Below are 26903 nucleotides of genomic sequence, written 5' to 3'. Positions count from 1 at the left end.
GATCGTAGGGAAACTGCAGCAGGGGATTTGGTGAATAATTAACACACGTTTCTAAATTCGAAGAACAGCTTACTCTATGGTCTAATGATTATGAACTTTCCGGGGCCCGGTTTCATGTCGGCTAAGTTAAAAACTGACCGGTCCCTTCTCCTTCAGATGGCTGGAAAACAATCAGATCTGACCGGCCTAACTGACCTAAGTTCCCCTCATTCCAGGCACACTTGTCCAGGAAGGGACTGAAGAAAGCGTTAAGGCAACCGAGTTGGACTCTTAGAAAGGTTTGGGGTCTGGTCCCCAACATTTTTTTTCTAGCCTTCAGTAAAGGGCACCTTCTGTTTAAACACTCCCCACCCCCACTAAACTGTGCAGTGCTGAGAGGCTTCCTTGGAGCCCTCATCTGGATTCTGCTTGGAGCGTGGGGAAGGGTGTCTCATCAAAAATCTCCAGCTTCCTGGCCGTGGCAACCTTTCTACCGCGAGGTGAGAAAGGGAATTCAAGAAATTACTTGGGTTCACATAGGCTGTTATTTTGTGTATGTTTGAGAAGATAATTCAGAGCCACGGCTCTCGGGTAGCGGAGACTCTAGGTACGTCATGAATAAATTCATGTGTGCTGCTAATGGTACCCTTCCTATGAAATATGAAGACACCAGACATGTAGCAGGCACGCAAAGCTCTGGTGCTTTGATCCTGATATGTGGTGAAAAGGCGTTTATGGGAGCTCAAGTTTCTAAGAACCAGACAGGTTGACCCTCTTTCCAAGGGCTTAACCCAGCCTCCTCCAGCGCTTGTTGCCAGAGTTCCTAGCCTTGGGCACACTTCGTGACTCACTTCTTACAAACCTGAACGTAAGAGTCCGCGGTAGGTCCTGCCGGCCCCCTTAGCCAGCGGATCTGCACACCTACCACCAGGACCGGCCCCAACCCATCCCTCCCCAACGCGCTGCGCTCAGAAGCGCGCCCAGAAGCGGACCAGCCGGACCACTCCGGGAAGTCAAGCGCCTAAGCCCTCCAGCGACCGCAGACTCTGCCTTAAAACAAAAGAGTCGCCTGGGGAGGTGGGACCCGGACCTCCGCCCCCACCCCCAGCCAACTTGCTGTCTCCCGCCCCCTCCGCCCCCGCTCTCCGTGTGCGCATGAGCAGAGACGCCTCCCTCGGTTCCTCCCTAGGCGAAACTTTCTAATTCCCTTCTTTGGGCCGGTGGGCTGCCAGGAACGGCTGGAGCGCTCGCCCCGCCGGGCGAGGAGAACAAAGTAGCCGAGCGACTTGACCCCTTCCTGGGCCCAGCCCCCGCTTCCGTGGGAGCGGCAGGAAATGGAAGGGCCCCTCTCCTCTCTCTCAACATTTGCCTTTCTTCCCCTCTACCTCTCGAGAAAGGAAGACACGAAGAAAAGGCAGGCGGCTCGCCTGCGGCGTCCTCCTTCTCGGCTGCAGGGACCGGGCATGGGGTTGCTCCAGGTGTTTGGTGTCCTAGGTAACTCGGGCTAAGGGCTTGGGGGAGGGGGCGCTCGGGCATTAGGGAAGAAAACTCTCAAACCGGTTTGCCCTTGCTTTGAAGGGAGCGTTGGGGGATCGGGAGAGGGGGGGGGAGACTGGCTGAAAATGACGCCCCGGGGTCCGATCGCCAGCGCTGTCGCCTCGGAGGTGGCCGGGGACGGCGCACGCGGAGCTCCGCGGACCCGCATCCCCTGGGTTCTGCGCGCAGAGCTCGCGCTCCTGCGGGCTCCCAAGGCGGCCGCTCCGGGGCTTTGCACCCTCTTCCAGTTAGCGCTGTTTCCCCACCGCGGAAGGCAGGCTCCCCGGCGTGGCCGGGCAGGCTGCGGAGGGTCCTCGGAAAAAAAAAAAACCCTTTGCGCACAAAAGTGTCAGGGCCCAGCGCAGGCTTCGTCTTTAACAGATTGGAGCCATGTGGCTTTAATTAACCATCCTTGTTTGTCTCGGGGTGGCACCGTGGACATGCTTGGCCGGCATGGCGGAGCGTTGAAGCCACTACGGAGCTGCAGGCACCACCAGGCATCTCTAGCTTAGGGAATCGGCTTCCATGGCAAACGCGGTGCCAACCGTTTCGCGCTCGCCGGCGTCCCTGGCTGGTGTGCGCATACATATTTTTGTGTCCCCACACCCACAGGCTTCCCACACTAACATCGGGGATGCGCGCGCTACCATGTGCGCGCGGGTTCTCACGAGCGGGTGTGCAGCGCGCGGCGGGGTCAACCTCACTGCACCCGGGTCCAGGCACGTCGAATTGGCCCGGTCGCATCGTCCACCTTTCTAGGAGGGGCTTTGCTTGCCTGGGGCAGATCAGAATAGACAAAGGAGCGGAGTGGATTTTCTCGGTGATGAGCTCAGCTGACTGCTGGTCAAACCCAGTGACGTGTCTGGGTTTCTTTCCTCGTCCTTCTTGTTCGAGCTTTCCAGGCCCCTTCCTCACTTCTCTCCCCACCGTGTTTTTCTAAGTATTCTCTTGTCTTCTGAATCCACTCTCTCTGCCCTCCTACAGTTTTTCTTTTGCTCTGGCTTGTCCCTTGCTTTCTTCCTCCTTCCCCCTAACCTGGTCGCTTTTCTTCCCGGTAGCCCTGTGGGGCACCCAAGTGTGCGCTCAGGAGCCAGAGTTCAGCTATGGCTGCGCCGAAGGCAGCTGCTACCCTGCCACTGGCGACCTTCTCATTGGCCGAGCTCAAAAGCTCTCAGTGACCTCGACCTGCGGACTGCACAGACCAGAGCCCTACTGTATCGTCAGCCACCTGCAGGTGAGGCGGGTCTGCTGGCTGGTGAACGCACTGTGGGCTGCATCCTCCTCCTCCTCCTCCTCCTCCTGGCCGATCCGGGAGACTGCACATCCTGCTGTCAATCTAGATAGGAAGTACAACCAGCGGAGGAGCCCTGGGATTAGGCAGGAGCTCACCCTGTCGTCCCAATCTCAGTTTGCACAGTCGCATCCGCCAAACATTTCCTACTGCCTTCTACCACCAACATCAGTAGGGGAAGCCCGGGCTGCAGATCAGCTTGGCCCCTGTCCCTGTGCCCTGTAGGGTCCTGTGTGTGTTTTGTCTTTTGTTGTCGCTGCCACCGCCCATTTGCTCAGGCTCTTTTGAAATTGTGTGTTGAAGATGGTTCAGTCTTCTTTGTATCACTGGATCACCGCGGTGTTGGCTTTTCCATCTTTGACTTGAGTATAAGGATGTCCCAAGCACCAAAGCCTCTGGAGGTGATTCAGTCAGGATCAGACATACTTCCTTACTGAAGTACGTTCTGGTTGTCATGGCATCCTGATGGTGGAAGAGCAAAATGAAATTTCTGAGTAGTACATGCTTCTAAAAGTGGACTCGGGTTTTAGATTTCAGAAGTCATATAAGTGCCAATGTAAAAACAAAACAAAACAAACCCTGCTATCTCGTAATATCCTGAAGCAGAATTTTTTTGCTCAGTCTTAGCCCCCACCCCCAATGCCACTTCACTCTCCCTTCCCCAGAAAAATAAAAAGAGGCTGGAAATGAAACGGGGCCTCTGACGGTAGCAGATTGTCGGTCTCAGGCAGGGCAGCTTGCTAGGTAATTGCATGCAGAACCCTCTCCAGTCCATCCATGCTTGTATCCAAGTGGATTCCACTCCTTCGCTTCCAGGTTTACACAGAGCTGTCTAGACTGCTTCCTCCTGATTAGAAGGGAGGCTATAATTAAACTTTTTTTTTAAGTTCTGGTGATTGTTCAGTACTAGTTTCCTTGACTACAAGCTAATGAAGACAATTAATGCTACCTTTTCTAATAATAGCAAGCATTTCAATTTCACCTAAAATGTCTTGCTAACATTTACTTCAGAGGTCAGGGTGCTCTGTCCGTGAATCACCAGGTTCTGGAGTCAGCTTTGTCCACTGTGAAAACTCCACTTCAAAGCAAGTAGAGCCAGACTCCCTAGGTTGTATGGTTGGCTGTGACGCTGTAGAAAGCTGCTCTCGGATCTCAAGGTCTTCTCTTTCTCTCAAACACTGTTGGGTATAAAATGAGAGAGAGTGGTGTAGAGCCTGATCCCCCTGCATCGACTCCCTGATTGCTACAGGGACCCTGCCTCCTCCCCCATCTCCAAACCACTTCTGGCAGGAAGTTAAATAAATAAATACAAATGTAAACGTGCAGCCTGTATTGGTGTTATATCACCTCTGACCAAATTCTGTTCCTAATTTGTATATTGGTCTGTAGATATTTCATTCTTAACATATGTTTTAGATGTAAAAATAATCTGTATTCTAGAAAATGCAGGCACAGAGCCAAGTTCCATTTGGGAAAGGAAGCCCTTTAACTATTGTGTTTATGGTTGACTGGGACATACTGTGAAGAGGGGAGCTCTGATCCCCGGTGGTGGTGGCTGCCGTTTAGAGAAATAGAAAACAAGAAATGAAGTCTATGGAAACCAGAGTCTGTCCTTGTTCTAGTGTACGTGCATTTGGGGTCCTCAGAGATGCCCTTAGTGTGGAGTGACCCCAGCAGAGGACTTCCTGCCCCAGATCCTGCAATTTTCAGGTTAAGCTGCTCCCTCTCTCCCAAGGCCTCTCAGGATGCTTTTGCCTCATGGCTTCTGCTTCATGTAGGCTTTTGAAAATCAGGCCAACTGAATTGGTTTTTTTGTTTTGTTTGTTTGGCTTTTTTTTTTTTTTTAATGTTCTTTTGGTTTTTGTTTTTCTTTCATTTTCAGTTTGCATTATGTTGGCAAAAAACTAATACCTCTTCTGCATTTTACTTCTGAGTAAGCTACGTACTGAGATTGAGATTTAAGCCTAGAAACTTAAATTTGATTAAATTAGTAGCTTATGGAAACAATGCCCTATTTTACTTGGCTGACCTGGACTTGCTTCCAGGCTGGCCTCGAACTCACATCTGTCTGCCTTCCTCTGCCTCCTCTAGTGCTGGGATTACAGGCATGTGCCACTGTGCCCAGCCCCTATTTTAGTCTTTACCTTAAATTTGCAAGAAAGGAAAAAGTAATTTTCTGGAGCATTTTAGATAGTTCAATAAGTCTCAAAGTAATGTGACATTCATTGTGTAATTTTGCATTCAGCTTTTTGGAAGATGGTTGTTTAGCTTTTGTCCTGTGGACTTTATGATTTATTTATTTATTCTTTTTTTTATATACATTGGTGTATCGCTTACATGTCTGTGTAAGGGTGTCAGGTCCTCTGAATCTGGAATTACAGACTGTTATGAGCTTCCTTGTGGGTGCTGAGAATTGAATCTGGGTCTCCTAACCACTGAGCTACCTCTCCAGCCCCCTTAATGATTATTTTTTAAATGAAATTACTTCATAGACTCATGAAACTTGTCTTTTTAGGAGGACAAGAAATGCTTCATCTGTAATTCCCAAGACCCGTATCATGAGACCCTCAATCCTGACAGCCATCTCATTGAGAATGTGGTCACAACATTTGCTCCCAACCGCCTTAAGATTTGGTGGCAATCCGAAAACGGTACGTGATTGGTGTGGGGCCCAAGTTCCACGAAGCGTGACTGACCATTTACTGGGACGAAGTTCACATGGGTGTTCGTGACGGTGTTCTTCTTGGTCTTCTGATTAGAGTTACTGTCTGTTGCTTGGTCAGGTCTGACCTGCCTCCCTGAAGTTTGTGTTGTGTTTGATTCTACATCAAAGGAGTTTTCACAGGCCTCGGAGAGGGCTTCTGGGAGTTTGTGTGTGCTGAAGGGAGTCAGGAGACAGCACAGCACAGCACGGGAGGACTACATACATACCTCAGGCCTTCCACAGAACACCTTTGTGGTGTTGTTACCAGCCCTCAAGAAAGGGGCCGGGTAACAAATGCTCACAGCCCTTCCCCCACCTTCCAGCTACAGAAGACTCATGAAACAACCAACGCTCCCATGAAATTAGCACTGTGACACGACTGTGCAGATTGTCAGCATGTCTTCTTGTTAGCGCTGGGAATGCAGCCTAACCTACCACTCAGTCAGTCAGTCAATCATATGTTAATGTTGCTATAAAATCAAGGCTATGTGAAATTTAGGGATTAAAGGTAGAGTTGGGCTAATTAACCATGAAATATTAGATCTTTTTTTTCTTTCTTTCTTGTTTTTTTTTTTTTTACAACCTATTGCTTTATATGAAACACAGATTGGCTTCAAACTGGAAGTCCTTCTGCCCCAGGCTCTAAGTTACTGGGATTACAGGTGTGGGCTTCCATGCATGCTTGGCTTCATTAAATATTTTTTAAAAAACAATTATACAAGGAGTCGTAGAATGAACCTAACTTGGTCATAAACAACCTGGAAGCAGCTTCATTGGGAATTCTTAGGTGCCTGCAGGAAGCTGTCATTTATTCTTGCTATCAGGAATTCCTTTATGGCTCTCAGTAACTGGCTGTGAATTGCAGGTTTTCTAGAAGGACTTGGTTCTAGGGAAGGTTGCTTGTTTATCAGTCAGTCTTGAGAATCCTATTGGTTACAGACTTAGAGAGAGAGAAAGAGACAGAGAGAGAGAAATGAGCCTTTGAAAGCATGTAGCTAACTTTTCAGAATGGCTGCTTTTTACAAGGGAAGACACTGGTCAGTAAGTAGCTCAGTGTGAAGGAAGATTCTAGCAATCTGAGTCACAGGGCTGCAGAAACAGCGGAAGGGTTTTTATTATGAGTCCAGGGGCCCATCCTGACCCATGCTCTGCAGTGACCTCTGCAATGAAATAGGAATACAATGCTTCCTGGGCATTGGGAGAAGGGTGGTCCCCATTCTGGGTAAGAAATGGAAATAGTTTTTAATGTGGTTAAAGGTTTTTCTTAATGTTGTTAGGGGTTCATCTGTTTTGATAACTTTGAGAGGAACAAAAGATCCCAAATGCCAGAAGGATTTTTGCAAACAGTGGGGCCCTGAGCTCTGTCACAGAGAGATGAGATTAGACAGATGGGGCTTGGCATCCGGAAAGTCACCGATTGTTACTGTACCTTGTCATCTCTGTTGTCTGATAGTTCACAATAGAAGACTCCCTCTGTGATTCTAACTATCTCCTTTCTGTGTGTTCTGTAGGAGCTGGGGGCTAAAGGGTGAGGTTGAAGCTAAGTGTTCAGGTTCAGGGACTGGCCTGGAATGCGCAGTGACTTTTTAACTCACTTTCCCCAGAGATCTGACAAAGCAGATACACTGTAAAATAATCTCGTTCTGTTTCAGATTTTTCTTTTCTTTCCATATCAAGGGGGAAAAGCCCAAACCATCCTCCTTTATCAGGCTCAATGTGACTCTGAATGGAATGTGCTGTGGGGATCCACCTCCTTTTGTTACAGGTCTTGCTTTGTGCCCTACATTATTTCATTATCTCTTAATTCTAAACAAATATCACAGGTTTTCAAAAGCCTAGAAGAGGAGAAATATATATATATGTATGTATATATATATATATATATATTTGCTTAGCTAATATTTCACTCAAAGAACTGCCTACAGTAGTTTTGTAAGATGGTTCTTTACAGTGAATTAGATAAAGCTCATTGCTATGATTATGGTGTTTTTCTTTAACATTCCAACTAACTCATATCCGTTCCAGTGACCACTTTTCCCCCTTCGGTCGACTTGGCCATTTTCCAGGAGGCGAGTTTATTTCAAAAGGTCCCACTGACTTCCTGCAAATATACCAGCTGTAACATGATTCATTCTGACACATTCCTGTCCTGCATTTAAGACTTCTCTGCTTGGGAAGATGGACCCTGAAGGCATCTTCTTATAGGGACAGTGGAACAGTCCTCTTAACCCAGCAGGGGCACCTCAGAGGTCTCTAGGGGTTTGGGGGAGGTGCTGCTTATCCCTGGAATTCCAGTGGCTTTTTAGTGCCTTCAAGTGGGTCTCTGACCCTCAGGGCACAGTGCAGAGGCTTGCTTGTTTATTCAGGCTTTCCCCCTGAAAGGGAAGAGGTTTGTGTTTGTTCAGGGACAGGTTTATTTGTCTGACTGCTTCTTTGCCTCATTGGTATTGTTTTCAGGCGTAGATGTGTGGCCGAAGGTTACTTCCATCGACGACGAGTCCCCCTGGGTTCACGTGTGCTAGCATATGTGATACTCACCTGCTTTCTTTGCTGTCTCTTAGGAAATAAAGTAATATTTGTGTTTCTGCCATGACTCTGCAAACTGACCCCCTACAGTACACTGGAAGTGTGTGTATGTGTGTGTGTTGGGGGGGGCATTTGGCTTAGAGTGTTGGGCCAGTGGTTATGGCTTCTTAAGCAAACAACATTGAGAGGCCTTCTGCCATATATCTGTGGCCATGAGCAAATCCAGTAAGTGAAACTCTGGAATGATTTATGGAAAAACTAAAGAATCATTCTAACTTGTGCTTCACCAAAGTGTAAAGGACCCCATTAATAGCTTAAAGGCATGGGGAAAATTTGTATGAGGAGTTTAAAGACCATTTTAGGCTGTTCGGAGATGTTCCCCATTGGCCTCACCATTTCCTTTATTGTTTGAAAACTCTATAGGTGTGGAGAATGTGACCATCCAGCTGGATTTGGAGGCAGAGTTCCATTTCACTCACCTCATCATGACTTTCAAGGTAAGGAATCTCCACCTTTCTCACACGCAGGCTCAAGAGCGCTGTGACTTCCACATTCAGAAACTGTTTATTGTGCTTGGCTAGAATGAGAACTTAAATGTTACTGTTGTCGAATTGGGATAATTGAGGGGCTTCTGAAACAGGGGCGTGAGTAACTGCCCTTCACACATACCATCGTCATGTCAGGAAGCAAGAGTCTCCATCCCCAGGTAATTCATCTACAAACTTTTAATTAGAGATCTCTTTATTTCTTCCATCGAGAAAGGCAGTGTTTGACTCCCTCCCAGACCACAATCAAACATCTGCAGAGAGCATCTCTGATCCTTCATGTTTATATTTTAAGGCTGAATTTGGTAACTGAAAAGGAAGTACGTTTTAAATCTTAGGTTCCAAGACTTTGCAAAAGTTGTGGGAAGAGTTTTGCAGTTCCTAAAGAAACGTGCATGAATGACTTCGTAAATGCAGATTATTTTCTCTCTACTCTTTTCAAGATGTCAAATGACTGGAGGACTAGGGAATGTCTCTGACAAAGTGCCTTTGTTTCTTCAGCAGCTGCCTGGAAATGACAGATCTCACATGGCTTAAAGTACACGTTGGCACACACAAAACTCATAATTTACTTATTGCTCCCCAGATTAAAATCATTTCTGAGTGGTTTTTTTGGTTGGAGTTGGGGTCCTTATTGGCATCCTCTCAGGTTAGGAAAAGGGGCTGGGATCAGTTTACCTCATTGGCAAGGAGCCACCGAAATCTCGCTTCTGTCTGGTGCTCAAGTCTGAGAAGCCAAGTAACAAGGCAGGCGTGGGAGTCAGAATGTGACTAGGAGGGGCCTCAGGCTCCACAGTTCCTGGGCCTGTGCATGTAACCCCTTTGCTGTGCCCCAAATAAGCCACTGTGACTGCTAGGGCAGGAAGGTTATTGGTGGCACCTAATATTGAAAGTGGTTGGAGAGGGCTGTTGCTAGCTTCGCAGGGGCTCCTTGCTTCCTTTCAGTGGCCGCACTCAACCTTAGGAGTAAAATCCAAACTCAGCCCCACCTGAGGAGCTCAATCTTCATGTTATGAGGCCTTTAAAATATTCATAATCCTCTTTGTTGATGTTTGTGGGGCTATCTTACTTGGGAGAAACCATTTGCTTCCCACACTGTGGTTGAATTCAAGGGAATACAATAGGCCAGAGATAAAACTTTTATTCTACACCTAGGCGCTAAAGGTTGGGCTGAGAAGGCAGTGAGATGTGAACTGTGGGCACAAAATGTCAACTTCAGGGAACTTCAGGAATGTCAACTAAGGGAAAAGGTTCATCCTTCAGTTCAAGCAGAACCCATTGGGTAGGGCAGAGTTGGGTGTAAGTTTGTGTCCTGCCCCTTCCTGGCTTGTGTGGCTGGAACTTTGGTTTTCTCACTGTAAAACAAGAAGGAAAATGCCGGAATCAAAAGGTTGTGCGTGGCATACCCCTGTGCTTTGAGAAGAGGGGTAATCTTCCTGACCTGGCATATTTGGGAACTTGCTACTTTTTGTAAATGCTCTATGAATGAGTTGGTATTGGCTCAGGACCCCCAAGACCAAATTTTCAGCACAAAGATTAACTTGCCCCAGAGGGATAAAGAACAGGCAATAAGAGACAAAGACAGGAGATAGAGGACAAAGGAGAAGGGGAAAGGAACAAGGGAGAGGGGGCAGGGGCATTTGTCTAGGAGGGACAAAGGACTGCCTCAGGATAGCTAGGAGATAGGTGTGGCAAGTAAGCAAAAGGAAAAAGGGGAAATCCTGCCTTAGGATAAGGTACTGTTTTAATTGGGCATGTTAATTAGGTAAGGGGGGAGTTGATTGCTGGATTTCAGTACTTTGATAGCTGGACCTTGGTAGTCACCCTCAGGAGGAGGAAGCAGCCAAATAAGGAAATGGACCTTGGGGGCTAGCTTTAAGAATGTAATCTAACAGTTTCTAGCAAAGCAGAGGGAATGGGAGAAGGGCAAGGCCTACCAGAGCCATGTTTGCCGTGCTCAAGCTGGCTAGAGCCCTTTCACTACGCTTTAACGGAAGATGGTGATATCAACATAACACATTCATCCACTCAGATACGAAAATCCACAACAGACCAAAGTATGGATACTACCAAAGTCCAATTTGGTGAACCAATGAGTTTTATTGGAGTTACAGAATTAATGACCAAGTAACAGTTACTTGGTCATTCACGCACAGGAGCAGAAATGACTGAGACAGCTGCATCACCAAGACCTACTTCAACATAGGTGGGACTTTCAGCTTTTATTGAGGCCTAGAGAATCTAGTCAGTTTCAGGGACTTCCTGAAGCTGTTTCGAGTTGTTTACCTTCTGCTTAAGGAGCGTCCTGCAGGATGAACTATTTAAGTCTTAGGGGAAATTCTTATACAACAGGCTGGCTTAAGGAAAAAGCTTCAGGAGTGGAGAGCCGAAACGAGTCCTGCCCTTCATCTGGGCCAGGAGGGGATGAGAAGGATTTCAGAGGCAAAAGATAGAGGAAAACCGCTCTTGGTGGGTTAAACAGTCTGAGAGCGCTATGCGTTGTTTTGGTGTGATCATTGGGCGGGGTTTATTAAGTACTGTATCCATTTGCTTTAAGCTCAGGGTGGTAAGAAAGTAGTGAACAAGCAGGTCCAAGTCAGAGGGGGGCGCTATACTGCTTGTGAAGTTTGCATTCCTCAACAAAGAGTCAAGGAAACAAGGCACAGTGGCACAAGCCCAACACTCCAGCACTTAGATCTCAGTGGGTTCAAAGCCAGCCTGCTCTATATAGCAACTTCCAAGCTAGACCAGCATACATAGCTGGACCCTGTTTGTTTGTTTTGTTGTTGTTTATTTGTTTGTTTTGAAAAGTTTTGGATTACAGATCATTTTGGATTTCCAAATTTCAGAAGCTAACCAGCTCTTTCACTCACTTGCCTCCACACTCCACTGTTGCTTGCCCTTGCTGCTTTGAGAACCGCTGCAGGGAGGAGGAGCCCCTACTTCCTGAGAATGCCCACTTGGATGCCCTAGAGTCAGAGACTGGCCTTGAAGTGGAGAAAGATCGGAGGCAGGACAGGGGAAGGAAAGGGTTGTGTCCAGAACAGCCTAGAAGTCTAAGTCTTCAGGAAGGTGTGGATCTCCTCAGTAGCACTATAAATGAAAAAGGAGCGGAAGCAGGGACAAAGATGAAGAACTCATGTTTGTTCTCAGCCAGGCTGGCTCTGGAGATGGCTGGTTGCTAAGAGGATTGGGTTTTCTTAGGCTAGAAAAACCCATTAATGTGCGTGTGCCAGTATGTTCGTGTTAGGGACAGATGTTTCTAGTCTCTTCTGTTTGTTGTGCATTCAGCAGCCCCTGTGTAGCAATGCTGGGGCCTTAGAAGGTTGATGACTAAGCAGAGCTGTAAGGGGGGCGGGAGAGGGACCTTCCGTCCTTTAGGTGAAGTGTGCTGCTCGGGGTTTCCAGCAGCCTCCTAACGCCACGGGAAATTGGATGACTGGTCAATGGCCCTTGGGATTTAGAAGTTTCCAGAAGTGAGAGAGGAGGAAGCACAGCCAGGACAAGCTTCTGCCTGTTTCCTCTCCGCTGCCTTTTGATACAGAGCCATTCATTAGACTAGGAGGGCCTATCCCAAGCCTTCTCAAACCTCCCCAGCCTCGTGGGATTGGCATGCCTGTCATATCAGGGTCAGATGGTCAAAGGCATTTCTCACTTCCCGATTTAAAATCTTAATCTACAAGCCTCGGCAGTTTGATACATTGTTTTCAACTATGCCTGAATATGTGGAAAAGTAACTTTGTATTCATCAATCAGGGTAGGGTTCCCAACATTAGCACTCTGCAAAGGCTTCCTCCCAGTGATGACTTCATTTATTTCAGAAATTCACATCTATTTAGTTCTGTTTTCTAGGTTGGCTGAACTTTCCTTTGATTTTCCTCCATGGTGATCCGACTTCCTCTTCCTAAAATGCACACAGCGTGTTCATGGGTGTGAAGCATCTGCCCGTGGCCTATTTTTAGACCCCATCTGCTTTCTCTCTTATTTCTCCTTGACATTGTCCCTCACACTCTCCTGATGTCTTTGGCTTGTTTTGAGGGTTTTGTCATTTTCCTATTCCCCTGCCACCCTGCTTTGCACTTTTCTGCGGGGCCTCGGGCTGGTGAGGAGGAAGGCACACGCCCGAGCACACATTGGGGAAGGAGAAAGACTGCTGCCAGCTCCCGTTCTCCTGTGGCCATCGTCTCGGATGCTTTCCTAGAGTGCTGACTGTTCTTTCTCTTGCCCTTAGCTTTGTTGGAGAGATTGAATGCACCTTCCAAATCCATGTTGCAAAGCTGAAGGCCGTGCCCATGTGTGACTGGCCCTGAATGAGCATTAGGGGCTCCTCCATGTCATTTGCAACAGCCACCCATGCTTTGGGGCCTCGTGTTCTATCTACCTTTTCACTACGATCTAATAGATCAAATGTAACCCACTAACAACAGAACTATCGACTTCATGTCTCTCTGTCCATGATGTAACTGTTGGAGTTAGAGACTTTTGTCTTTCTTTGATTTCTTTTTCTTGCTGTCTTCCATGGTTAATGACGGTGCTGTCGGAGTTATTTTTTGTAAGTATAATCTGTTCATTTTGTTCAGTCACTGAAGTCTTTCAATGTTCCCATTTCTATGGCAAAGGGCAAAGCGAGCCCATTAGCATGTCAGACAATGCCTCCCTGTGGTGCCACACCAACTCACCTCAACCCACTGCCTGTAGAACATCTTTTGGGGTAAGGGTGTCCTGTCCCGTCCATGCCCTACCCCCCACCCTCCAGTCTCCCTGCATCCCAGCCAGCACTGAGCACTGAACCTAGGGCCACCCTGAGCTCAATCCTCAGCCCTTGAGATCCAATTTGATGTCATTTCTCTAAACAGTCTCTAGTTTTGTTTTTCCCCCCTTTAAAAATATTTACTTTTGTGGTAAAGTATGCATAACAAAAATTACCCATTTTTTTTTATGTGTACAACTCAGGGAGAGTAGACACGTTCAAGCTGTCACAAACCTATTACTGCTCTGAGTTTCCAGAACCTTGTCATCACGCCAAACAGGAACTCTGACCAGTCCCTGAATGGGAACCCCACACTGTCCCACTCCTCTTCCCCATGACCCCTTCCTGTCTCTACCTAAAATCGTAGGTATTTCATATAAATTAAATCTTGTGGGTTTTTTGACACAGTTTTTCTGTGTAGCCTTGGCTGCCCTGGACTCAGCTTTGTAGACCAGCCTGGCCTCAAACTCACAGATCAGCCTGCCTCTGCCTCCCAGAGTGCTAGGATTAAAGGTGTGTGCCACCGAGCTCCACCTAATATTTGAAATTTTACACGGTCTATTTCGCTTAGCACAGTGCCTTCAAGGTCCTTCTGTGTTATAGGGAGTATGAAGTCTCCTCCTTTTGTAGCAGAAGAGTATTCTATTGTGGTTATCACATTCTGTTCTTTACCAGCTGCTAGGCACGCTGGCTGTTGCCACTCTCTGGCCAGTGTGAATAAGCTGCCTCTTTTCTCACACTTCGTGTGACTGTACCGTGGTGTTTGCTATTGTACTGTGATTTTTGTGCCCACATACATATTCCTTATTAGTCTGTGCAGCATACGGGTGGTGTGAAGCCACACTCTGACACGCCTGTTGAATGGTTAAATGAAGGAGTGAGCGAGCAGGCATTCAAATTTAGTTCTGTCATGGGCATGGTGGCTAGGTGTGCCACAGTGTGTGTGCAGCAAAGGCCGGTTTATAACCGGCTTCCGAGAAGAAACAGCCTGCTGATCTACCAGGCGGTGGACCTGTTTCCCAGCAAGAGCAGCCTCCGCACAACAGCGTATAGGGTTGGAAATCCAGCCACAGTCTGAAATACCAACCCCGTGAGGTCAGCTTGATGCACACAACAAGGGACTTGGGGGAGAGGGAGCGGGAAAAGGACAGGTTAGCAATCAGATCTATCAAATGGGGCTTTTCTCCTGCTTTCAGACATTCCGTCCAGCAGCCATGCTGATAGAGCGGTCTTCGGACTTCGGGCAGACTTGGGGTGTGTACAGATACTTCGCCTATGACTGTGAGAGCTCGTTCCCCGGCATTTCAACTGGCCCCATGAAGAAGGTGGATGACATCATCTGTGACTCTCGGTATTCTGACATTGAACCCTCAACGGAAGGAGAGGTTTGTGTGCCTCTTTGTTTTAATTCTACTCGTTAGTCTGATTTTTTTTTTTTGATCATTGCAAGAATACTAACCCCATTATCTGTTTTTAGGTGATATTTCGTGCGTTAGATCCTGCTTTCAAAATAGAGGATCCGTATAGCCCAAGGATACAGAGTAAGCCTGTTTTCAAATAAATGCTTAGGTGGGAAATAGTACTTCTGGAATCAGTGTCATCCCGCCCAGGGGCCCTGCTGCCCAATGTCTTGATCCTCAATCCTAAATCCACCTACATTTTTTCCTTCTTTGTAGTCTTAGAAGCTCTTTAGATTATCAAAACATCAGTCTTCACTGATAAGGAAGACATTTTGACTATGTCCTCATACTGACCATGCTACCCTCTGTTCTTTATTGCTCAGTATATAGATTAGAGTACAGATTAAGCTGCTGCAATATAACATTCCCCAAAATCTAGTTGCTCAAATAAAATAGATGTTTCTTTTGCTTGCATGAAATCAGCAGGAGGGATTTTCAGTTTTAATTTTGTGTGTTGGGATGGGTGTTTTTGGCCTGTATGTCGTGCACCATGTTTATGCCTGGTGCTCTAGGAGGCCAAAAGAGGGCATCAGGTCCCTTAGATATGGAGTTACAGACAGTTGTGAGCCATCATGTGGCCTGGAAATCAAACCCAGCTCCTCTGGAGGAGTTGCCAGGGCCTTTAACCACTGAGTCATCTCTGCAGCTCTGGAAGGATTCTCAAAAAGAAATACAGCTCAGTTGCCACAATTAGTTTCAGTACAAAATAGAAGACAATACCCAGTTAAATTTGAGTGATAGATAAATGACACATTCTTTTTTAATATCCCTTATAACATTTGTAACTGGTACAAATGTGTTCCATCCGATATTTATGGTTAGTATAATTTTTTGTCCTTTGCTGTTTGGGACCTCCTTAAATGAACAGTGAGGGTTTATCATCAGTTTGAATTTAACTGAGCATGCTTTATTATTTGCTAAATCAGGTAACCCTAGCTGTGAAGCTCTCCCTATTCCTAGGGTCATCCACACCAGCAGAGTTGGAACACTGTCACTGTGTCCTCGTTCTGACCGGTAGAGGTCAAGAATAAAGATAAGACAGGCAGCTTGTGCATATCACCTCTGTGCATTGCTATAATTAGTCCTGTAGCTAGAGCTCCGAAGATATCGGGAAATACCTCTGCCAAGGTGGCCTGTGCTCTGCTAAACCTCTTGGCAAGGGCTCTTATCCACAGGCGATAGGATGCAAGAGTACTGAGAAAAATCAGAGACACCAGTCACAAGTGTGTGAAGGAAGGTGAGGATCGTACAGCCTGTTGGTAGATGAATGCCCTGAGTGCAGAACTGGGTGACACACGGACCGTGATGGGGCAGTGAAATGGCACGTTGATCTTGCGCCCACACGATGTAGTTCCTAGTTCAGGGACTGGAGAGATGGCTCAGCTGTTAAAGGCTGGGCTCACCACCATTCTTAGTCTGGAGCTCTTTCCACCCTTCAGCAGTTGTTAATGTTATTGAAGGATCGCCTGTTGATCTCAGGAAGCAGAGCGTTCAATAATTAAACTCACTGGCTTTCAAGTCACACCCAGGTTTAAATTCTAAACCTGTCATAATGTAGCTATATGACCTGGTAACTTATTTAAAACATTTCCATTCCCTCTTTCCCCATCTTTAACTGGAGATAGAAGTACCAGCCTGTAAATGACCAGCCTGGAGTCCTGACCAGCCCATGTCCAGGTCACTGAAGCTATGGGTGGTGGTGATGGTGACTCGGTTACCAACAGCCGCAGCTTAGCTCCTGCATGGAGCCCATCCTGATGCAAGCCCTGAGTGAAAGTCATGGTGTCAGAGCAAAAGAGGGAGAGAGACTCCCTCGTTTTGCCTTGCTTTGAGGTTGCCATCAACCCAGTAGGGCGAGCCAGAGCTGGTTCTTATCGGTCTTTGTCAGCTGTGTGCAGCCCTGTTTTTTTAACCAAGGTCTCGTGGACCTTCCAGGCTTGCAACACGGGAGAACAAGAGTGGAAGAAATCCAGAGGATGTGGATAGAAAAGTCTGCTTTCCAGCTCAAATTCATTTGAATGTGGCCCAGACTCTCTGGGGTCTGTAGTTTACCCATTCGTTCTATTGTAAAAACAAACATTTAATGGCATGTCTGTGCAGTCTCTGAGCAAGCCACAGAGGCTGTCCTTTCCAGGCCTCGAAATCTGGTTGTGAAAGATGTCCTCATGGGCCTCCACGAACAGCCCTGGAGTCCCTAACAGGACTCATCTGTTCTGCAAGTGAGGCGTGTGGGGCTTGAAGAATGTGTTCGATTCACAGCCTAAATTCCCTTGCCTTTTGTTTGGTGGCATCTGGGAGACGTGTTTCTAGGAAGTGCCCGTGTTAGCCGATTGTGCCTTTGATTTACTTAGTAATCAGGAGAACAGAACTTCTACCGTTGAGACCTCAGAGACTTACTCCAAAGCAATGAGCTTCTTAGAGAAGCCGGCACCCTGAGGCTCTGCTGTTGCTGTGTGTGGCGGGAGAGAGCGGGGAGCTATTTGCTTTTGAGGGCTCTGTGAAGTTCAAGGGTTTCCAAATACTCCAGCTGCCCTTCGCGTTTGTCTTTCGGCCTCTTGTCAATAGTACTGTGTGCAGTAGAGTTTTGCAGATGTTGCCATTCACAGCTGCCATTCAGTGCAAGATTGTGGGTTCTTTGTTTTGTATTTGATTTTTACAGAGAGCCTAAATGCATGGACTTTCCCTCTCAGCCCCAGCCATTTCTGAAGCCTTCATTGTCAATGTTACAACTATTTAAAATTTGAAACTATCGGATGCACCATTTTGTCTTGTATCCTAAGTTGTTAAATACGCACTAGCACAAATGAAAGTAAAGCTGGCAGGCAGTTTCAGAACTCAGAGAGCAATGAGAGGCAGATGGGCTGACCAGATCTTGTGGGGTCCACTTCAGCAGGAGCTGCTTGGCCATTAAGGAAAAACACCTGAGTAGCAGGTTGGCTGGCCCTAGGTCTGTCTAGTTATATATGTGATTGACTGCCCAGCTTCTGGAATAACTTAGGTCTGCAGACCTAGGGAGAAAGAGGAAAGACAGAAGACAAACTAATTCATGAGAAACTGTTGTGTAGGAAAAGCCACTTGCTTGGCAACCTAGAACTAATCCCCTTTGTCCTTGTGTCACGCTACTGAATTAGTAAAGAGGAAAATGTTTTGCAAAAAACATGTAGACTACAATGTTGCTTAAAACTTGCTTGAAAGAGGCCGTGAACTTGAGAGAGAGTTGGGGAGGGGAGACTAGGGAAAATTTGAGAGGAGGGATGGATAAAAATATAAATTTAAAAACGAAGACTACTTACCTTAAGAAAAGCTTAATTGAGACATTCTTCCACTAGAAAGGTAGGTTTCCTCTAGTGTTAAATCTGTCTTGTAACTTGGATTTAAGAAGCAGGCCATTTCAGATAGTGTTTTCTCATTCAAAAGTAAACACATACCTGTTCCTGTTACAGTTAGAATTGGCACCCAGGATAAAGCCTTTTTCACCTGCAAGTACTTTCTGACTTTGACAGCAGTGGCTGTGGGAGCCGGATGGTGTTTCTGTATTTTAGCTGAGGGCAGTGGGCCTGCTACTCCACAGTTGTGACTGATGCTCTTATTAACGAGGAGGTCGGTGGCCTTCCCTGCTTCCAGAGGCTGCCGCACTGTGTTAAACCTGACAGCCGTCACCTGGTTCACTCGAGGAGTGACTGAGTTTACTGAGGCCGCGGTCATTTGTCCAGTCCTTCTCTAGAGAGGAGTCATGCAGAGTTGCCACAGCATGCTTGCTTGTCTGACGAGACCTTTCACCTTGGTGACCTCTGTAGATCTATTAAAAATCACCAACTTGAGGATCAAGTTTGTGAAACTGCACACATTGGGAGATAACCTTTTGGACTCTCGAATGGAAATCAGAGAGAAGTACTATTACGCCGTTTATGATATGGTGGTTCGAGGGAACTGCTTCTGCTACGGCCATGCCAGCGAATGTGCCCCCGTGGACGGAATTGATGAAGAGGTAGAAGGAATGGTGAGTGTCCGGCGGGTGCTTGGACAGGTGATCTGAAATGCCTTTCAGGCCAAGAGTTGCTTAGGTTATGAGAACGTGCGTAAAAACCACTAGTTTCATAGATCCTGAATTGGTTTTCGGAATCCATTGCCACAGGCTGTTGCTGAAGTATTTTAGTTATCAAGGATTGAAAAGTTGTCTAAATAACAATCCAGATTGTATTTCCAGATTGTAATTAAGAAAGATTAAAAGCCACACGAGTCCAGTGTTCATGCTAGCAAGAGCAAGGTAGCCCGAACCCCTAGCAACTGGAAATTGTAACCCAGGCCCAAAGACATCACTTAGAGACCAAGTGGAGGTTTTTTTTTTTTTTTTTTTTTTTCTGTCCCCTCCTTAGGCTTTCCTTTCTTGGCTATTTGTATATTGTGTGTGCAAGTCAAATGTTTTGAAATCTGAGATTTCCTTTCTTTGCCATCTGGCTAAAGTGCTAGTTAGTTTTTGACATAAGCTAGATGCCGCTCGAAAGAATAACCCCTAGCTGAGGAATCGCCACCATTAGATGAACCTGTAGGCAAGTCTGTGGGGGCATATTCATGATTAGCGGTTGGTGTGGGAGGGCCACCTTTGGGCAGGTGGTCTGAAGAAAGCAAGCTGAATGAGCCATGGGGACCAAGCATCTCTCCATGGACTCTGCTTCAGTTGCTGCCTCCAGATTTCTGCTTGAGTTCCTGTCCCGATGTCCTTCAGTGATACACTGTGACCTTGGAGGTGTAAGCCAAATAAACCCTTTCTTGGTTTTGGTCATAACAGCAGGGAAGAAGACTACAGGGGTAAGAGAGGCTAGGGGATTGTACTCTAATCCACTTAAGTGGCTTCCAGAAGGATTCCTCTAACCCTTAGGAGTTTAATACCAGATTCTGGAGATCACAGGGACTCAGCCAACCTTAAGAGAGAGGAAACCAGAAAGTCAGCAATTAGTAAATGAGTAACTAGTGGTGGGCATTCAGTCCTAGCCTCTACCTCTGCCCCAGGCCCTCCCTTGATGGCAGGTATGCTTTGCTTGTTTGCTGTCTGTCCCTTTGCTCGAAGGGTGCAAGATCCAAGTACTTTGCCCTTCTAAAACCTCTGCCTTCCCATCCTCCAGCTGGAAGTCTTTGTGGGTAAACAACTTGGCTTTTTGAACAGCCTGGAGGGAGGGATATGTTTCTAATCAGTACAGCTTTGTGAGAATTCCAGACAGACTTTCCTTTCCAGCCTAGCGCACCTTTGTGAGTTGATGTCCAGTTCTGTTCAGAGGTGCGTGTCTTGTGTGGGCTGGGAAACTGCTCTTCAACCTCTGGTAATGAGAGGATTTTAATCTCCGCCCTAATTGCACGCCTGTCAAGGCAGGTGCAGGAGAGGAAGGGACCCATCTGTCCTGTTCCCGAATTCCAGTCGGTGAGGAAAAGGGCTTACTTATGTGCATACTTGTTTGGTAGAAATGATGTCTTGATCCACAGGCTTGCAAGGCTCTTAAGCATAGCTTGCAGTAAAATGGCATGCATTAGTGTATCTCGGGTCTCTTACAAAAAGTTAATTTGTGTCTTTCTCAGGGTGTTATTTCCTTACTTGAAGGAAAACAGATGGCAAATGGTTGGGAAAATGGTTTTTTATTATGTTTAAGAAAAAATAAGTGCTGTGCTTCCAGGAGGCAAGAAAGCAGAAACCTTTCAGAGAAAATGATCACCTGACACAGCGTACGAAAGCACAGTATTTAGAGCGTGTTCTTGGGGACTGTGCATATGGAGGCCTGGGTGAAGACTTTCCTAGGTTTCTACAGTAGCTTTTTAAAAAACATCCTCAAATAGCTAGGTTTGAAAATATATTCCGTTTTGAGATTCACTTATTTTGTGTATATGTGCAGCGCCACACATGTGACGTTCATACAGAGGTCATACAGAGTTCATACAGAGGTCAGAGTACAATTGAGGGAGTCAGCTTCTCCCTCCCTGTGAGTACTGGGGATCAGACTCAGGTGTTCAGGATGGTGGGGTTTTGGGTTTTTATTTTGGTTTGTTTGTTTGTTTTGTTTTTGAAACAGGGTTTCTCTGTGTAGCTTTGGCTGTCCTGTACTGATTTTATAGACCAGACTGGCCTCTAACTCACAGTGATCCACCTCCCTCTGCCTCCGTGAATGCTGGGATTATAGGAGTGCGCCACCATGCCCAGCTCAGGCTATTGGTTTTTGTTGTTGTTGTTTTAATTCTTAAATAATTGCTTACAAATTATTTCTTTCAGATTGTAATATAATTACATCATTTTCCAGTTTTCACCTTTCCCCCTTTCCACCATCTACCTCTTCCTGCTCCCTCCCCTCCCCCACAGCATGAGCTCCCCTCCCCTTCCCTCACTGCTCCCAATAAACCTGCATTTATATAATATTAAAAACTATATCATTTCCATTTTTCTTCCTTTCAGATCCTCTTGCTCTCTCTTAAATTTATGGCCTCTTTTTAAAAAAATTATTGTTACATCTATGAATGTGTATACACACACACACACACACACACACAGACACACATATATTCCTAATACCCAAGTACAAACTGCTCACCTGTATAATGTGGACTTGTGTCTTCAGGGATGCTCAATGGTATTAGATCACCAACTGGTATGCTCTTTCCTGGGGAAGACCAATTTCCCCTGCTGGCAGCACTTCTTCGTTCCCTGTAGTCCTTTCAAAACAATTCTTAACTTGTTAATTTTGCTCATCTGCTTTCTTTGTGTTAGATACTCAGTTGAACATGCTTTACGCCATAGAAAGTTTCTAGAAACAAGGATGATAGCCATCAACTTACGTAGATAGAGCTCGTTCAGTTGGGGGAAGGACAATAAAAATAAGGCCTCCCTATGAGGAGCTGGATGTGGGTGTGAAGAAAGGAGATTGTGTGTTCTGCTGACCGGAGAAGGTGTGGCTGTTCAAATGCTTCTGACTCTGCCTCTCCCGGTGTGCAACTTTCCAGGTTCATGGGCACTGCATGTGCAGGCACAACACCAAAGGCTTGAACTGTGAGCTCTGCATGGATTTCTACCACGATTTGCCGTGGAGACCTGCGGAAGGTCGGAACAGCAATGCCTGCAAAAGTGAGTGTCAGCAGAAACAGGCGCTGCTGGAGGCGCTGGGGATTCCGGGATCCATTTTCTGGGGAGTGCCATCTGTAATTACACTGTTTGCCAAGGGGAGGAAAATTTGTGCCATTCTCCTGGCTGAGCCTGTCCCAGAGCAATAATATATGTGTGCTGAGTTAAATTAACACGAATTAGTGTGTGTGGCATTGACTCAAGAAAATGGCAATGGTGTCGGCGACAAGAAGACAGCAGGCAAATACAGTGACTTTTCTGCCTGGGTCCGAGGTATCCCCAAACGATCATACGTTGAAGGCATGGTCCCGAGCTGGTGGCACGATTGAGAAGTCACTGGGTCCCAGGGGACAGTAATTTCATCAGTGAGTTAATTCGCTGATGGGTTCCTAGCTGGCTGGTTTTCTAGGTTAGGCCCTGCTGGTGGCCGTGGTGGTGCTTGGGATACGCCTTTGATGTTGTTTCTTGTTCCCAACCCTTTCCGGTTTGTTGTTCTGCTTCCTGGCTGCCGGAAGGGAGCAGCTGTGTGATTCCGTGCCTTTTTGCTATCACGTTCCTCCTTATCACGGAGCCAGCAGCAACACAGCTGGCCAGCTGTGTAGCGTAACCTCCAAAAGGATAGATGGAAGTTTTGCCTCCTTCAAGTTGTGTTCCTCAAGTGTTTTGTCGCAGTGAGGAGAGAAGTCTGGCTTACTGTTCAGCCGCCCTTGTGCCAGAAATACAGGGTGTACCACCTGCCTGCCCCCACATAATGCTACATATCCTCAAATATGCAACCCCAAAAGCCTATTCTAGGAATGCATCAACCAGCATGCCCTTTGGAGTAGAAAGTACTTCAGTCAGTTTCTACCCCGGGTGGGGCCACAGGTACCTTCAGTGGAATGGCACCCTTCTTCCTGAGTTGGTCACTTTCCAGAATGTAGCCAAGTAACTGGACATAAAGTTGGAAAGATCCATTCGTCCATGGTCGCTTGGCTTTGCTGCTTGAGATCTGGGGGAAGGCAGAGGCATCATGGAATTAAATAGCAGGGAAGATCTGGGGGGACAGAGCTTGCAGAGGTCACTCCAAGGACCTGCTTCCTCCAGCCAGACCACACCTCAGTCCCACTGTCTTCCAGCCATGCCATTAAGTTGTGAGTCCATCAGGGGATTAAGCAACCCACGGACCAAGGCCTTCATGAATCAGTCATTTCCCAACAAGCCTTGTATACATGAGCCTTATCATATCCAGAGTTTTCCGTTTAGAATAACAATAGTAATTAATTATTAATGCATTTATTTATTTATTGAGATAAGGTTTCTCTGTGTAGCCTTGCCTCTCTGCCCTGGCTGATCACTGTAGATCAGGCTGGCCTCAAACTCAGATCCACTGCCCTCTGCCTCCCCAGCTTTCAGATAACAGGCATGAGTCACCACAGTCCAGCCTAGCAGTATTTATTTTTTTATTGAGTTCATATTTTAAAAGTGGCTAGCCTGATTTGAGGTTTGAGGGCCATGTCCTTGGTCATCACCAGAGCCTTCTCGCCAGCTGTTGCTCAGACTTAGTGCTGGGTTTGCTAATGAGCCTTCTAGCCGCCGACTCCGTCCTCCATTGGTAAACAGATTTTAAATGTTTTTGTTCTCAACATTGGTCTCGTCACACAGAGTGTAACTGCAACGAGCATTCCAGCTCGTGTCACTTTGACATGGCGGTCTTCGTGGCCACCGGGAACGTCAGCGGGGGAGTGTGCGATGACTGTCAACACAACACCATGGGCCGGAACTGCGAGCAGTGCAAGCCGTTCTACTACCAGCACCCCGAGAGGGACATCCGGGACCCCAATCTCTGTGAACGTACGTTGGGACTCGTTTTCAGCACTTGTCATGGAGAATAGTCTGTCGCCAGTGCCCTCCCCTTGGAGCTCAGAGTCTGAGTGGCAAAACCAGCATTGTTAGTCAGTGGCTGCCTGGGGTGCTGGGAGAGGCAGGTACCTGCTGGTCAAGCCTTCTGTTCTCTTTGCCTGGATTTGGAAGGTAGAGGAGAACAAACATGTTATGCAAGTAAACAGGCAAACCCCAAAACATGGCTTGATTCCCGATGTCTTTAACCTGGAGTTGTTCTTCTCAGCATGTACCTGTGACCCAGCCGGTTCTGAGAACGGAGGCATCTGTGACAGTTACACAGATTTTTCTGTGGGTCTCATTGCCGGTCAGTGTCGGTGCAAATTGCATGTGGAAGGAGAGCGCTGTGACGTTTGCAAAGAAGGCTTCTATGACTTAAGTGCTGACGACCCATTTGGCTGCAAATGTAAGTCTGTTTGGGGCATTCTCCCAGAGATACTGTTCTTGCTTTTTGTGGAAATTCGAAAGCTACACTGTAGCTTTGGACTCATTTGGTGTGTGTGTGTTTCTTTTAATAAAGCGTGTGCTTGCAATCCTCTGGGAACAATTCCTGGTGGGAGTCCTTGTGATTCTGAGACCGGTTACTGCTACTGTAAGAGACTGGTGACAGGACAGCGCTGTGACCAATGTCTGGTAGGTAAATCCTAATCTCCGGGGATGAGAAGTTAGTGACTGTGCCATGTTTGTTTTGTTTTTGAGGTAGGGTCTCAATAAGTAGCCAGATTTGGCTTTGAACCCACAATCCTCCTAACCCTGCCACTCAGGTTCTTGTATGATATGTGTGTATTGCCATCCCTGGCATGTAAGGAATGTTTTCAGTTCTTTCAAATCTTGAAGTTTCCCATCATTTTTATGTGCTAATGTTAAAGTCAGAATGGGGATTCCTAGTAACAAGCCAGAGCGAATACCGCTTATGAAGACAAGTGAACAGTTTTGGTTTTTGTTTGTTTTTTGTTTGTTTAAATGGCAGTGTTAACTGCTAGTGAGAACATAATAAGTTCTCTAAGTTAACGTATACTAACTTATGTCATTGAATCGTCTGCCTTGCACACTTTGGCCTCTAACACTGAACCTCAGCCTTAGCCCTGAGGTACCTACAAAGGTGGTTAACAAAAATTATCTTTTATCTTCTATAACATTTCTATGTTGCTTTTGTTTACTTTTGCTTAGGGCGTCCACTGCCCTGTATTTACATGTATGTGTGACCATTAAGTGTGTACACATGTACAATCCTGAGAGATGCTTATTGAGGTCTAGAACTGTAGTTTAAATTACTGATTCGGGGGTTAGGGACATAGCTCAGTGGTTAATAGCACTGGCTGTTCTTTCAGAGGACCCGGGGTTCAATTCCCAGCAACCACACGGCAGCCCACAGCTGTATGTAACTCCAGTCATACCCAGGGGATCTGATGCCCTCACACAGATATATGTGCAGGCAAAACACCAGTGCACATAAAATTATAAATGAATAAGTAAAGAAATTGATGAGTCTGTGAGCAGATACAGCTGTGCTCGTTTTGGGGGATGCGGAGGTCTGTATAGAGAGAGCACCCACGGCCTGGCGGTGACCTTTGTTTTCACTGGAGAATAAACTCTCACTTTGTGCTGTTTCTTTCCTTGTGGGGCATGTGGCAGGCTGAACTGAGGGAAATGTGGAAGGATGCAGAATGCTTGCCATAATTGTTCTTACTGTCAGGGCCATTTAAGTGAAGAAAACCGATCTTTATACTGCTTGCTCAGAGTGAGACAACCCTCTCTCTCACATGACACAGAGTTGAGTTTCTTCAGTAAGACTGTTCCTACCCTCTGTCTGTTTCCTTGGTTGAAAGAAATGCTTGGAATAACCCAGGCATGCTGGAGCTCGTTCTTCACCGAGTGTCTTGTACAGTCAAAGGAACCCACTTTTACATGTTTAATCTTTGGATCTGCAGCCGCAGCACTGGGGCTTAAGCAATGATCTGGATGGATGTCGACCCTGTGACTGTGACCTGGGAGGAGCACTGAACAATAGGTAAGTGGGGGGTCTCCTTGGTACCCCGACCCAGCGCCAAGTAAACTCATGACGTCAGGAAGCCTGAGGCTTTGTTGTCTTTTAACGAAGTTTGTAAAGTATGTTCATCTTTGGTTTGAGTCCCTGCCAGTTATTTGTACTGTGATTTCCAGGGTTGTCGTCATGCCAGGAGTTAGTCCTGAAATCTTCTATGTTGGCCTAGAGATGGCTCAGTGGTTGCAGAGGACCAAGTTTGGTTCCTATGTCCCATGTCACTCATAACTGCCTATAATTCAAGCTCCAGGCTCCAGGCTCCTCTGCTGGCCTCCACAGATACCTGCGCTCGTGTGTACACACACACAAGATATAACACACATATACATAATTGAAAGCGTTTAAAAAGGATAATTTTTTTGAATCTAGGACATTTACATCTTTTTAAAAATAATACTGTCACTTTGTTTTGTACTTTCATTTTTCTATATCTTTGAAATTATGGAAGCCATGTATGGCCACAGTTAAAAAAAAATAGCTTGGACAGTTAATAGAAGTATAAACTGAAATGCAAACACATTTCTTTTTCTATTTTCTCTTCCAAATTTCTCCTAGAAGTGCCGCTATTGACAGCTTCTTCTTGCTCCCCAAAACTTAATAGTAGAGGACAGTATGCCTGTTGAAAATGAATGTTATTTTCTTCTCATCTGTTTTAAAATGATGTTAGGTGTTACCTGTTGGTGGTGGTTTTTCTTTTTTCTTTATGTGTGTGTTATGTGCATATGTGTATAGCAGCCCAAGGTTTGACATTGGGAGACTTCCTTGGGTGCTCACCCAGCTCATTTCTTTTGAGGCAGGGTCTCTCACTCAAATCCAGAACTCTCCTGTATGGCTAGTCTCCTTAGCCAGCTTGCTGTGGGATCCCCTGTCTTCAACTTACGAGGCTAGGATTCCAGGAGGGTCACTGAGCACTTAACGTGGATTCTGGGGATCCAGATTCTGGTCTTCCTGAGCAGTACTGAGCCCTCTCCACAGGCCACTACTTACTTATGTTATTATGTTAAAGTGTAAGTCATTTCCCACTTGCCTTTATTTTTATTTATTTGTGTCCATGAGTGTGCACTCATCACAGCACACTGGAGGACAGC

At 46.5% G+C, this 26903-nt stretch overlaps 1 protein-coding gene across 1 annotated transcript in view; it reads left to right on the top strand.

Annotated features, from left to right (window-relative positions):
- Positions 1 to 1223: 1223 nt before the first annotated feature.
- The window catches only part of Lamb1 (laminin subunit beta 1), a 66413-nt gene continuing 40733 nt past the window's right edge, over positions 1224 to 26903 (top strand). The window contains exons 1-12 of the mRNA XM_055624746.1: positions 1224 to 1473; positions 2574 to 2749; positions 5322 to 5457; positions 8460 to 8533; positions 14528 to 14716; positions 14809 to 14872; positions 18589 to 18791; positions 21773 to 21893; positions 23535 to 23723; positions 23998 to 24177; positions 24292 to 24404; positions 25703 to 25782. Coding sequence (XP_055480721.1) covers positions 1314 to 1473; positions 2574 to 2749; positions 5322 to 5457; positions 8460 to 8533; positions 14528 to 14716; positions 14809 to 14872; positions 18589 to 18791; positions 21773 to 21893; positions 23535 to 23723; positions 23998 to 24177; positions 24292 to 24404; positions 25703 to 25782 — 1685 coding nt within the window. The 5' untranslated portion in view covers positions 1224 to 1313. The remainder of the gene's footprint in view (positions 1474 to 2573; positions 2750 to 5321; positions 5458 to 8459; positions 8534 to 14527; positions 14717 to 14808; positions 14873 to 18588; positions 18792 to 21772; positions 21894 to 23534; positions 23724 to 23997; positions 24178 to 24291; positions 24405 to 25702; positions 25783 to 26903) is intronic.

Source organism: Psammomys obesus, unplaced genomic scaffold, assembly GCF_907164565.1.
Source record: "Psammomys obesus unplaced genomic scaffold, mPsaObe1.curated_primary_1811, whole genome shotgun sequence".
Taxonomy (NCBI): domain Eukaryota; kingdom Metazoa; phylum Chordata; class Mammalia; order Rodentia; family Muridae; genus Psammomys; species Psammomys obesus.
The sequence above is the reverse complement of the archived record's forward strand: the minus strand, read 5'-3'. Positions and strand labels throughout refer to the sequence as shown.